Source organism: Gossypium hirsutum, chromosome D13 (assembly GCF_007990345.1).
Source record: "Gossypium hirsutum isolate 1008001.06 chromosome D13, Gossypium_hirsutum_v2.1, whole genome shotgun sequence".
Lineage (NCBI taxonomy): Eukaryota > Viridiplantae > Streptophyta > Magnoliopsida > Malvales > Malvaceae > Gossypium > Gossypium hirsutum.
Genome location: NC_053449.1, coordinates 61,792,372 through 61,806,223, shown reverse-complemented (window position 1 = coordinate 61,806,223; position 13,852 = coordinate 61,792,372). Strand labels below are relative to the sequence as shown.

The window sequence follows — 13,852 nt, the reverse complement described above, 5'->3', positions numbered from 1 at the left end:
AATCCTTTTGTGAAAAGGCACATATCCACTATTCTTTATTTCAACGAAATGCATCTTTGTGTCTTGTTTTGGCAAATATTCTTTTGTTCCTTCCAATTCATTCATACTCATACCACCAGGTAATTACCCTTTGATTCGTTAGCTCTTTGAGACTTCCTTCGTCCCTAGAATAGGTCTCCAGATATCAATGATATGAGCGACACTGCTATTGACTCAGAACTTTCTTTCAAGCAAGATATGTGTCTAGAGGATCCTCAAGACTTCGAAGATGATCAAGACTGTAGTTTATCTCCTGATTTGTTAAGGATGGTAAGGCAAGTCGAAAAATAGATCCAACCTTACAAAAAAAATTCAGTGGGGAATTGTGAGCTTAGGAGAAGAGAAAAAGGTGAAGATTAGAGCCTGTATCACTGCAGAGACAAAGCGAGACGTCATTGAGTTACTCTAAGAATTCAAAGATGTTTTTAGACAAGTGGATGCTCTTGAGGTTAAGAAGATCTTGGACGAGGAACACGTGCTAATGGTTTTGCAATAGCCAAGCAAATCATGAGATTTAGGTACTGCTGGCCCACCATGGAAGGGGATTGCACCAGTTATACCAAGAAACGTCATAAGTGCCAAATTTACGGAGACAAGATTTATGTGATTCCTTTATCTCTTCATGTTATGAATTTTCCATGGACTTTCTCTATGAGGGGCATGGATGTTATTTGGGCCGACCTCGCCAAAAGCTTCTGGCGGTCATCGATCTATCTTTGTGTTCGTCGATTACTTCATCAAGTGGGTAGAGGTTGTTTCATATGTCAATATCATAAAGTCGACACTCGGCAAATTTCTTGAAGAATCATATGTCAATATGGAATGCCAAAAAGGATCATATTAGACAATGCATTGAATTTGAACAACGGCACGACATCAGAAGTTTGCAGTTTGTTCAAGATTAACACCATGTTGCCCTCAAAATGAACAGTTCAGTGGAGGCAAAAAAAAAGAACAAATAAAAACCAAATAAAAAACAAAAGCAAAAACAAAAAAAAACTCTACCAGGACAACTCATTTCTCATTGGCATATGGAATAGGGACAGTTTTACCCATCGAAGTTGATATTCCTTCCCTTCGAGCCTTGTCAAAGTTGAAGTTGGATGAAGTAGAATGGATCCAGGTCCGATACAATTGAAGAGAAAAGGTTAACAGCTATCCGTCATGGTCAAATGTACCAAAAGCAAATGATGCGAGCTCACCAAAAAAAGGTTCACCCTAGAGAATTCCATGAGGGGATCTAATATCGAGGAAGATCCTTCCCATGCAGAAGGACTTCATAGGAAAGTCTATGTTAAACTGGAAAGGACCTTATGTGGAAGGCCTTATCTGAAAAAGTGTCGGTATGACCAAGATAGATGGCAAGAACTTGCCTAATCTTGAGAATTTTGATTCAAGGAACAAATACTTCACTTAAAAAAAAGAAGAAAATTAATGAAAAGAAGAAAAGAAAAATGAGTGAAAAAAGGAGAGGCCAAGGTGAAAACCCACAAAGGGCGCCTTGAGACCAAAGGGGCTTGAGTTGAAAACCCAAAAAAGGGCGACTCAAATTTTGGATCAAATTGGGGCATGAGGTGATCAGAGCAGCTCAAATTTTGATCAAATCGGGGCATGTAATGATCTTGCTATACCTGATTCAACAGGAAAGGGTAGGTAGCATCTTGGGGCATCGACAAAGTCTTGTAGATCTCCTAAACACATGTCAAACACAGAATGGTCTTTCAAAGAGTTGGTACAGAGAAGTTCAAGCTACGATATCTGGGGCATCTTGTCCTCATACTATTTTTTTCTTGGAATACTTCATTCTTTTTCAAGATACGTGTTCCCAATTAATTCCCCTTTTATTCTTGCTATCATTGATAGTTTATTCATTTTGAGCTATGCTCTCAAATCAATTCTATTTTATCTATCGTTATGATCTTTTGCAAGCATGTTGCATTGGAATAATGATTAATGGACTAATAAAACTTTCACGAAGGAAGTTTTGCATATTACTCTGAAAAGTTTCTAAATAATATAGGAGCCTGAAGCAGGACAATTGTTTAGAACACTCCAAATTTAAAGGTTGGAAATTTGGGAAGGAATAGTCTAAATTTAGACTTTCTCTTTGGATTTTTGTTGTCAAATGCGTTGATTGACAAGACGCCATATTGGTGACAAAGCTTGAATAAACAAGAAAGTGATGATCTTCAGGCAGTAGGAAGAGGTTACTTCGGGAAGGAGAGCCCTTGTTTGCGCATGAGTCTTTGGTACGACACCTGGGGAATGATGTAAGGGACCAGAAGGATTTAAATCTTATACCCTTGAATTGCGATAGGAGAAGATTGAAAAAAATCCATATATTTCTACCCTTGGGTTACAGTAGGAGATTGATGGTACAAATTTTATGTCACAATGGATTGAACTACGATGTTCACAGTGGGGGGCAATCAGATTACGTGTTTCTTTGGAAATGCCGGCTGGTCAAGAAGGCGTTGCGATACGTTAGTGATAAAGCCTTAATAAGCTTTTGAGCGATGATAACCTAAGCATTAATGAATCATTTTCATGACATTCTGCATTCATTCAAATGTCATTCACGCACATCTAGTTAGGAACATTTGATCCATTCTGATCATGCCATCCTAATCATTAGGCATAATTAGGTTCATTATACAGGTCATGTTCCCTAGAGAACAGATCAGTAAAAATCAAAGACAAACCTTGCCTCTCTCGTTTGTAGCAGAGCTGGTTGAAGATAGCAAATCTTGCCTTCCTGCATTGACAGTGAAGCAGATCGAAGACAAACCTTGCCTCTCTCGTTTGTAGCAGAGTAGGTTGCATATAGCAGATCTTGCCTTCCTGTATTTGGCAGCAAAGCAGATCAAAGATGGCAGATTTTACCTCCCTGACTACAGTGGAGTACATTGAAGCCGATAACTCTATCTCCCTGCATTTGGCAGTGGAATAGATTGAAGATCAAAGATGGCAGATTTTACCTCCCTGACTACAGTGGAGTACATTGAAGCCGATAACTCTATCTCCCTGCATTTGGCAGTGGAATAGATTGAAGATCAAAGATGGCAGATTTTACCTCCCTGACTACAGTGGAGTACATTGAAGCCGATAACTCTATCTCCCTGTATTTGGCAGTGGAATAGATTGAAGATCAAAGATGGCAGATTTTACCTCCATGTGACTACAGTGGAGTACATTGAAGCCGATAACTCTATCTCCCTGTATTTGGCAGTGGAATAGATTGAAGATTGCAGATCTTGCCTTCTTGTATTTGGCAGCGAAGCAGATCAAAAGATGGCAGATTTTACCTCCCTGACCACAGTGGAGTACACTGAAGCCGATAACTCTATCTCCCTGTATTTGGCAGTGGAATAGATTGAAGATCAAAGATGGCAGATTTTACCTCCATGTGACTACAGTGGAGTACATTGAAGTCGATAACTCTATCTCCCTGTATTTGGCAGTGGAATAGATTGAAGATTGCAGATCTTGCCTTCCTGTATTTGGCAGCGAAGCAGATCAAAAGATGGCAGATTTTACCTCCCTGACCACAGTGGAGTACACTGAAGCCGATAACTCTATCTCCCTGTATTTGGCAGTGGAATAGATTGAAGATTGCAGATCTTGCCTTCCTGTATTTGGCAGCGAAGCAGATCAAAGATGACAGATTTTACCTCCCTGACCACAGTGGAGTACATTGAAGCCGATAACTCTATCTCCCTGTATTTTGCAGTGGAATAGATTGAAGATTGCAGATCTTGCCTTCCTGTATTTGGCAGCAAAGCAGGTTGAAGACGGCAGATTTTACCTCCCTGATTACAGTGGAGTACATTGAAGCTGATAGTTCTATCTCCCGGGGCAAGAAGTAGATCGAAGAAAGCAGATCTTGTCTTCATGTATTGGCGTGAAGTAGATCGAAGATAGCAGATCCTATCTTCCTATACTGGTAGGAAGTGGATCGACGATGCAGATCTTGTCTTCCCATACTGGTGGCGAAATAGACCGAAGAAAGCAGATCTTATCTTCATATATTGGCGTGAAGTAGATCGAAGATAGCAGATCCTGCCTTCCTATATTGGTAGGAAGTGGATTGAAAACAGACTCTATCTCCCTGTATTTAGCAGTGGAATAGATTGCAGGTCGAAGATGGCGGATTTTACCTTTCCGATTACAGTGGAGTACATTAAAGCCAGTAGTTCTATCTCCTTGGGCAACAGTGGAATAGAGTGAAGATTACAGATCTTATCTCCCTAAGCAATAGTGGAGCAGATCGCATCAAGTCTTATCTCCCTAAGCAGTAGTGGAGCAGACTAAAAACACAAATCTCATCCCCATGGAGTCGTAACAAAGTAGATTGAAGCTACAAGGCGTATCTGAAATTGCAGTAGAGTAGATCGAAGCAACAAGATGTAGCAGGCTGGAATAAGACTACTTGAAGAAGAAAAGCACCCAAAGAAGTTAAGCCTCAACGAGACCAGGCAAATTTGGTCTTTCTTAGTCTTTGCTCTGTTCTCGTTACACGAAAACGAGCAAAGAGGGGCAGCTGTAGAAGCCCAAATTTGCTGGGCCCATTGTCCAAATGAAATAAAATACAACAAACCCAAAATTCAATCCCAATAAACCAAATCCCATAGCCCAAATACCACCAGCCCAATACTCAACTAGCCCAACATAATAAAAAAAGAGAAACAGACAACAAGAAACCTTGGCTACCACACCCCACTTTCCTCTGACACTAGCACCATCTTTGGTCACCACCATGTCGGCTACCACGCCCCATGCTTCTGCCAACACCATCCCCGCATGCCTGGCACCTCCATACCTTGCAAGCAGCAATGAAGAGATAGAAACTAATAGAAAATGAAAGTGTAAAGGCTATAAAAGCCATGGAAACAAGTGTAAAAAAGGGGGGGATTTTTATGTTTTTTTTGGAGATTTCAAAGGGGGATCGATAGTATTTTAGGGGGATTTTTTGATATTTCGATGGAAGAAGGGATAGTATTTTAGGGGGGATTTTTAGAGAGGAATCGATTGTATTTTGGGAGTGATATATATATATTTTGGAGATAATACAAAGTTCAAGAGTAAATCAAGAATCGGAACTAAGTTTTGAAGGGTGATTTTTCTTTTTTTTTTGGAATTTTCTCTTGATTTGGATTTCGTTTGTTCTGTTTCCTTTTCATTTTTTTTTAAAAACATTTTTTTAAAAAAAAAGAGAGGGAGAGAGGGGACTTACCGACGAACTAGCGACCTTGGCTCGCCGATCTCCGATGAGGGTGGCGCAGGCCTAAGAGAAAATTTGGGAGCTTTCTCTCTGTTTTTTTTTCTTTAAGGAAAATAAGAGAGGTGATGGGTAATTTTTGTTTTATTTTTTTGTTTTGTTCAATGTTTTAAAAATAAAAAAATAAAAAAGTAGGCTTCATTTGTTTTTTTCCCCTCAAAAGTAGAGCCTTGGGAAGGGAAAAAGCTGACTGTGCATTAAGGGATGGAAATGTGCACATTTCTTAAATGGGAAATTTTCGCGATTAGTCCCTGTCCTGGGTGCCTACGTTCAATCAAGTCCTTTTTTTTGTTTTCTTTAAATGCTTTCAAATTACCCCGGAAATTTGCGCCCAGACCCCTTCCTCATTACCCACGTGTCCATTTTGGTCCCCTTGTATCCTTTTATTCTGTTTTCACTCCAGAATTTTATTTTTTAATTCAATTAAGCCCTATTTTGTTTATTTTAGACACTTTTATCACAAAATTTTTTTTGGGTATTATTATTAATCTAATATTACTATTTTTTATTATCATTTTTAAATTATTTTCCTATTATTTATTATACTATTTTTTACACTATTATTTATTATACTTATTATATCATTTTCATTATTTCTTATTTCTTTTCATCTAATTTGATCAATTGGAGTTAAGTTTCACATTATTATATTATTTATTTATTTATATATTTGTTATATGCTTCATATATATATATATATTTAAAATAAAATGAATTATTATATGTATAAATCGTCATTATATGTATCACATTACTTGTTATATTATTTTTGTTTTACTAATAATCATTTTTTTGTACTATTTCTTTTTATATACATATTTTATAATAATTTTAAATATAGTTTATTATACTTATTATATTTTATTTATCATGAAGACGAGACTCAATATTTGGCAATTCGCGGAATAGTGCCCTATCGTGCTGGGCTGCAATCTCCCGTTTGTCCAAAATAATCGAATATCTCTCCGGAATTTCACTTGTATTTTTCTAAATAAGGCAATATTTCGCGTTTGGAAAATCGAGAAAACGTGCCCTAACGTGCTGGGTTTCGATTTCTCGTTCGACTAAATAGCCAAATATCCTCTTAAAGCTTCAAAGTATGGTTTCATTAAACTATAAGGTGGTCTTGGTTTCGATGGTTTAGAGTATCGTGTCCTAACGTGCTGGATGTGATATTCCTTCGGAACAAGAGAATCTTATATTTCAATTCACGTTATCAGAGTTTCTTTTAAGGATCGTACTTTTAAAAACTCTTCAAATTTTCAATTTTCGACACTAAGACACTAATTAATCAACTAGGTACCAATTTTGGGCGTATCGAGGGTGCTAATCCTTCCTCGTGCGTAACCGACTCCCGAACTCATTTTTCTGAATTTCGTAGACCAAAATCGTTGTTTTAATAAAATTAAATAATTTATTAAAAACAACCACTTTTTGAGGTGACCCGATCACACCTCATCAAAAAAGGATTGGTGGCGACTCCTGTTTTCATTCTTTTTTTCAAAATCCAAGTCGACCCCGTTTTATCCAAAAAATGGTGTCAACAATGGTAATAATAAATAAATGATGTAATTTAAGATAAATAAAAAAGTGGAATACGCATGATTAAAATAAATAAATAAACATGACATGAAAATATCAAAAATAAATTAAGAAATAATAAAATAACAAGAAATAATAAAAATAAAAATAATATAATAACGATAATAATAATTGCGCAAATAACAAGTGTAAACAATCTAATTTTTAAGTGTAAAAAATGAGTAATAAATAAATAAATGAATAAATAAATAAAAACAATTTGTAGAAAGGTTGAAATTAAATAAACAGGGGGCTTAATTGAAATTTTAATGAAATTAGGGGTGTAAATTTTAAATAATAATAAAAACTAATAAGGCTAAAATAAACAAGGACTAAATGGGAAATTATACCAAAGCTCCTGTACACGTGTCCTTCCCTAGGTGGTCAGCAAATGGGGAACCAAATTGAAAGCGAGCTAAAATTATATGGCACAATTGCTAAAATAGAAAATAATGAAATTAGGACTAAATTAAAAAAATGCGCAAAAGCAGGACCAAAGAATCAATTAGACCCCCTATAAAAACACGCGGATCTTGCTAGGGGCAGGTCGGGCCCAAAGACAACTCCGTTTTGGCCTCTGAAACTTTAGCCCAAAGCGACGCTGTTTTGTAAGGCTATAAAAGTAAAAAAGTTGAGAGAAAAAAAATCACTTTCATCCGTTTAAAAAAAGAAAAATTTAGCCCTACCTTTTTTCTCTGAAATCAAAAAACTGATTAAGCATTTTGACTATAAATATCACATATATCCATTTTCTCACTTCTAAGTTTTTGTTTCAATAAATAAAATTATATTTATGTTACAATAAAATGACATTATTTGTTATATTAATTATTTTTCTAATTTAAAAAAATGCTTATCAACTCAATACTTTGATAATTATTTTAAAAAATAAAATAATTCAAAACAATACATTTAATTAAATATATACAATCAAGTCATAATTAAGGTTCTCTTTTAGTTAACATTGTCTACTTATGTCATCAAATTAAATTAATTAAGTATTAGTTTAATTGATATGTTTGTTATTATAATATAAAGGAAAATTTTGATTTAAAAACGTGTGTTGTTCGAAAATATTGTTTGGTTTATAATACATTATATAACATTATACCATTATTTTTTTATTTTAAAAAGAAATTCTCAATCAATAGATAATTTTCAAGAATGAACAACCGAAGCCTAAACACGAGCAAGCACCTGTCGAACACATCCAAACACATGTAAGCACACTTCAACTTAACCCAAGCAAGGTGTCACCAAAGTCGGCCATTGACGACACTAAAAACGCCCCATGGAAACAGCCACCTTTGATCCCCATAAGGATAGCACAACACATCCATTTCTTCTTAATTGATCAAATTTGAATCTTCAATTTCAATTTTCTTTTTTGACCAGTGCAATTACCTCGTTTTGCTTGGTTATTATTTTTGGTTACATGTTTAATGTTATTATATTTATATTGCGGAAAATTAATTTTTTAGATGTAATGATAAGACATATTATATTTTTAAAAATAAGATTTAAGTTCGAATTTTAAAAATAATATTATTAAGAGATAATTATGAATCTCGAGATGATTAATCTTTATGAACCAAACATGTATGAAACGTTATGATTTTTATGGATGTGGTTTTAGGGAAGTTGTATTGCAATTTACAATGAAAAATTAGAAGAAAAGTAAATATAAAAATGTAAAAAAAAGTAAATTAAGCCATTTAATTATAAAAATATATAAATCTTAATATAAAATTATATTTTAATATATTATAAAATGTAAACAATAAATCGAGTCATTTGGATGGGGTGAGTTGGGTTTGAAAATTTTTTAAATTCATATTATTTTCCACTCAACTTGACCTTTCGATAGCTCTAATTTTTTAGCAATGATACTAACAGGAACGACACCAACAGAGGGCAGGCAGGGGTCTTAGCCTCCCTCCCTCCAATAAGAAATTATCAATTTAGTTTCTTGAAGTTTTTAAAACCATTAATTTAATAGTAAAAATATACTTTAACCTCCAAAAGATGAAAAAATTTCAATTTAATCTCTTTAAAATTTTAAAATAACAATCATATACAAAAATAAAATCATACTTTAACCCATTTAAAATTTTATAGTTTAATTTTACTCCAAAGATAAACCCTAAGATGCGAATAAAAACAAATGAATTGAATTATTGGTTTCTTTTCATATTGCAGAAATTAAAAATTAAGATATTGAAAACAAAAATAAAAAAATATTGTCTACTTGTTTCGAATTCACGATCTCCTGCACTGACAATAATGTCGATGCCAACTGAGGTCATGTTATTATTATAGAGTCAAATAATTTTTTGATACAATGCCTAGGATTATCGATAGTCCCTCCCCAACTCATAAATAGGAGAATAATGCGTTTCACCGTACTCGAACCCACGTCCTCCTACATTGATTACAATGCCCATGCCAATCGAGTTAAGACTCAATCGGCTTATGTGATCATATAGTTAACGTTTTTATATCATGTGAAAAATAAGTTATAATACTTAGTACATAAATTAATACTTAATCTTTTACTATGTTTAATTAAGTAGTAAAATAACCTTCAAAAAGAATTAGTAGCCATAAATTACAGATTTTTTTTATATGCATGCATTGACGTTCAAATTTGAGGGCTACCTAATAGCCATAAATTCCGCCAATTTTCGAACGGGGAGATTTATACGTCACTGGGTTTTATTGACTATAATCGAATGGTTGACTCACAATTATGTGATACCAACCATTTTCGGAAACATATAACTTTTAACTATTTTTTGTATATTAAAATAAATAAATTATTAGCATATGTATTAAGTAAATGTAAAATGATACAACATAAATAACTGTGTTAAAATTGTGTATAAATCAAATTTTTTATCACATTCCACATTAAATTAAATTTTGTGTATTATTTATTTAATGTGGAAATTGAATATTAAGATGAAGAAAACAAAAATTCAAAAATTTTATTGTTTTTTATTATTTGAAATGTTATTATTGCCTTTTTTTCAAATGATTAATGTTATTATATTCATTTGAAAAAAAATTAATATTTATTACATAAAATTAATACTAAATATTTTACAATATTTAATTAATAAATACAAATCGTCATGAATTTTTTAAACAAATCGTCATGATTTAGATGGAGACCTATCGAGTAATATATGCATGCAATTTGAGAGCTAACAAGTAACAATAAACTACATTGATATTGGAATCATTCAGATGGGAGAAAAAAGAAGACGCCTTACATATAAGTCCAATAAGGGGTTTGATTAGATAAAACTGAGTATTATTTCTCTTTTTTTTTCAAATTCTTTTAATTAATGAAATTTGAATTCAACCCTTAATTTTAAATTAAGTACCGTATAATATTTCCTTTGACCAGTGCGCCTCCTTGGTTTTGCTTGGTTAATCAAATTAAAGAACTGGGTGGGTTTCTCTTAGCCTCGTCACCTTTGGGAAAATGCTATAAATAAACCTAAGTCCCAACGTAAAGAGAAACCAAGTTAGTTTACAAGCTCATTTAGTTCAAGAGAACATTTCCTTGGAGCATAAAAAAAAGTTTAGAACATGGGTGTCCAAGCTGAAATTGAGTTCCCAGTCATTGAGTTCCGTTCAGCAGATTTGGAGCGGGGAACCGATGGGTGGCACCGTTTGTGCAAGAGGGTTCGAGAGGCTTGTGAGACTTTCGGCTGTTTCGAGGTGGCGTATAAAAAAATATCGACGGAAGTTCGAGAGGAGACATTTGGGTTGATGAAAGAATTAATTGAGGTCCCAGTGGAAAGGAAACAAAAGAACGCTAGTCCCATGCCTTATCATGGCTGGGTTGGACCATGCAATCAGGTTTCTTTGTTGTATGAAGGCTTTGGACTTGGAGATGCCTCCAACTATGACTCTGTTAAAAGCTTTGCTCAACTTATGTGGCCAGATGGTCACCCACGCTTTTGGTAATCAACAATAATTCTTTTACCTTTTAAAATATTATCTCCGTTTAAGTTATTTGTTCTAGTCATTTTGGGTTCAGATAATTTTTTGTTCGAGTTAAGCGAGTTCAAGTTATTGACATTTTCTTTTGACTTTTGTCTCAGCAACACCATACATACAATGGCAACTCAAATAGAGGAGTTGAATAAGTTAATCTGGTTAATGTTAATCGATAGTTATGGATTGGGGGAGAAATGGGAGTCAGTGATGATAAACTATAAAACGCTAGTGCGGTTTATGAAATACATGGCCCCTCCACCAGGGGAGTACGAGAGAGGACTATTTGCTCACACTGATAAACCTGTCAGCACAATCATTTGTGATGATCATGTTTCGGGGTTGGAAATTGAGGTCAATGACGGTCAATGGATCAAGTTGTCCTTATCTCCTTCTTCTTTTTGCTTTGTGGTTGGGGATCCTCTCAAGGTATATATATATATATGGGGTTAAATTTTGATTTCTAATTTACTCAAAACTTAAAATACTTGCATGATCTATGTGAATAGATTTACTTATTGATGTTGAATTTTGGAAATTGAAGGCATGGAGTAATGGAAGATTAAAAGCGGTAAATCATAGAGTGATGATGAGTGGGGACAAAGATCGACTTTCTTTAGCAGCCTTCGCCATTCCCGTTGAGGGTACCATAATTAAGGCACCTAGAGAGCTTATAGATGAGCAACATCCTCAGCTTTACAAGGACTTTAATTTCATGGACTTCTTCCTTTTTGCCTTTTCCGACCCGGCAAAGCACATCGACTCTGGCGAGCAGCTCCAAGCTTTTGCTTCTCTCTCACCACCAATTTCCAATTAAAAACATGTCCATTTCGATAAGTAAAAGCCCTTGGCTTTAAATTAATGTTACAAATAATAAACTTGAGTTTTATGCTTCCTACAAGTAAAAATACGTTGTAGAGATTTTTATTCCACTACATGGAATACTTAATTTTTTAAAATAAATAATAAATGAAGAGCTTTAAAAATAATTTTACAGTGCACTCCTTTTATTATTATTATTATTTTGGTAAATAAAGTAATAGAGACTATTACAAACAATTCATTCAGTCCTAATCAATCTCTCTAAATCATCATAAATCAACTCCAAAACATGATCAGTTCGTTGCAAGAATTTGTAAAAACCTAGTTTCCGTCTAAGGGCCTATGCAGCCAAAGCATCCGCAACCCTATTACCTTTCCTGTTGATATGTTGTATCTTCACTTTCCATTGGTTCTGAATCAATTGTTTAACATCTCGAGCCACTGCATATCGAGATACATCTGACGTAGAGTTTTGTAGCACTTGAATAGCATCTAAGTTGTCCATATTGAGGACCACCTTTCTAATACTCATGCTCCTTGCTTGTCATAGACCATCATTAAGCTCCCCACAGCTTAGCTTCTACAATTGAACAGCTAGAATTTGAAACAAAAACCGGACCGGGATAAAGTTCTATCACGTGTAACATTTTTATTGACAAATTTTCGTTAGAAATATTAGTAAATAATATTAAAATACACTGCTTCAAATTAATTTATTAAAATTATTGAGAGTAATTAAGTTGTTTGATTTAATACATTATATAACATACTTTCTTTCTTTTTTCTCAATAAACAGATGATTTCATTGTATAAAATAATGATTCAACAGCTTAAATCCACAATCAGCAACCATCAATACAAGTCTCAACAGAGATACAGTTTTTTAGATTCCATAAATAAGATTATGTGGTTGATAGTAGAGTAAAAAAAGTACATTAGCATTTGGGACACTAACAATGTACTTTTTTATTCCACAGGCAACTTTAAAAAATTACTGTGTTTTTTTAAAATATTTTATTATACCTGTTGTAGGCCATTTTGCCCGGAGCCCAAAACTCAAACCAACCAAAATCACCAACCCAAACCCAAACCATTAACAACCCAAATAAGACCCAAGCCCAAGACCCAATCTAAACCTAGCCCAGTAACCCATTTTCAGAAAAAAAAAGAAAGAAGAAAACCTAACCCTAGGTGCGCCACACCTAGGGTCTTCTGACCCCTAGCCGCCGCACGTTTGCCACCGCCACTGCTGCGCCGCACCTGCCACCATCGGCTTCACCCACTTGCCTGCAAGAAGTGACAACAAATAGATTAAAAAAAACCTTGTAAAAATGGCTATAAAAGCCATAATAAATCCATTGTAAAAAAAAATTGGGATTTGAGAAAATTAAAAAAAAAATTTAAGGTGATATTTTCGTTTTATTTTGTCTTATCATTTTTTCTTTTTTTCATTTCGAAATAAACGCATAAAATAAAAAAAGAGAGGCCTTTTTACCTTTTTCCCTGTCGCTGGAGTGTTTGGAGACCGAGGGTCTGCATCGGAGAAAAAAGGGGAAGCTTTTCAGTTTTTGGACCGCCGTGTATGACGGTATCGGTGCCAGCGACCGGCGGCCGGCACTGTGGCCGATGACCGGAGCTTAAGCCGGTGCCCGGAGAGGGAGAGAGGGTTTGGAAGAAGGGCAGTGAAAATGAAGTTTTTTTAAAAAAAATTGTTTATATAGCAGGGCCAAATGGCGTCGTTTTGGCCTGTGCACATAGGTCCAAAAACGGCACCGTTTTGGCCTTAAACCCGATAGCTGACCCGACCCACTTCAGGATCCGCGTGCTTTCGCAACCAATGGGATATTTGCGCTCCTGGCCCTTTCGCCTTTTTGGGTTGTTTCAATTCAGTCCTAAATTCACTATTTTTATTTTTAAAGATTTTACCCTTTAATTTCACTCTGCATTCAATTTAGTCCTCGGTTCACTGACTTCGTAGAGAAGGGACGCGTGTCTGAAAATCAGAATAATTGCTTATTTGGTCCTCGTTTGTTGTCGCACTTTTCGTTTTGGTTTTTTTATTTGTTTACTTTATTTTAATTTATCTTTCAAATTTGGTTTGAATTATGATTAAGTTCCTAAATC

At 34.7% G+C, this 13,852-nt stretch overlaps 1 protein-coding gene across 1 annotated transcript; it reads left to right on the top strand.

The window, feature by feature from the left end:
- Nucleotides 1–10,304: 10,304 nt before the first annotated feature.
- LOC107941626 (2-oxoglutarate-dependent dioxygenase AOP2) lies at nucleotides 10,305–11,895 on the top strand. Its single transcript, XM_016875195.2, has 3 exons — nucleotides 10,305–10,872; nucleotides 11,014–11,335; nucleotides 11,451–11,895. The coding sequence occupies exons 1-3, from the start codon at nucleotides 10,496–10,498 to the stop codon at nucleotides 11,721–11,723; spliced, it is 972 nt and encodes a 323-aa protein (XP_016730684.1). The 5' UTR covers nucleotides 10,305–10,495; the 3' UTR covers nucleotides 11,724–11,895.
- The last annotated feature ends 1,957 nt before the right edge of the window (nucleotides 11,896–13,852 follow it).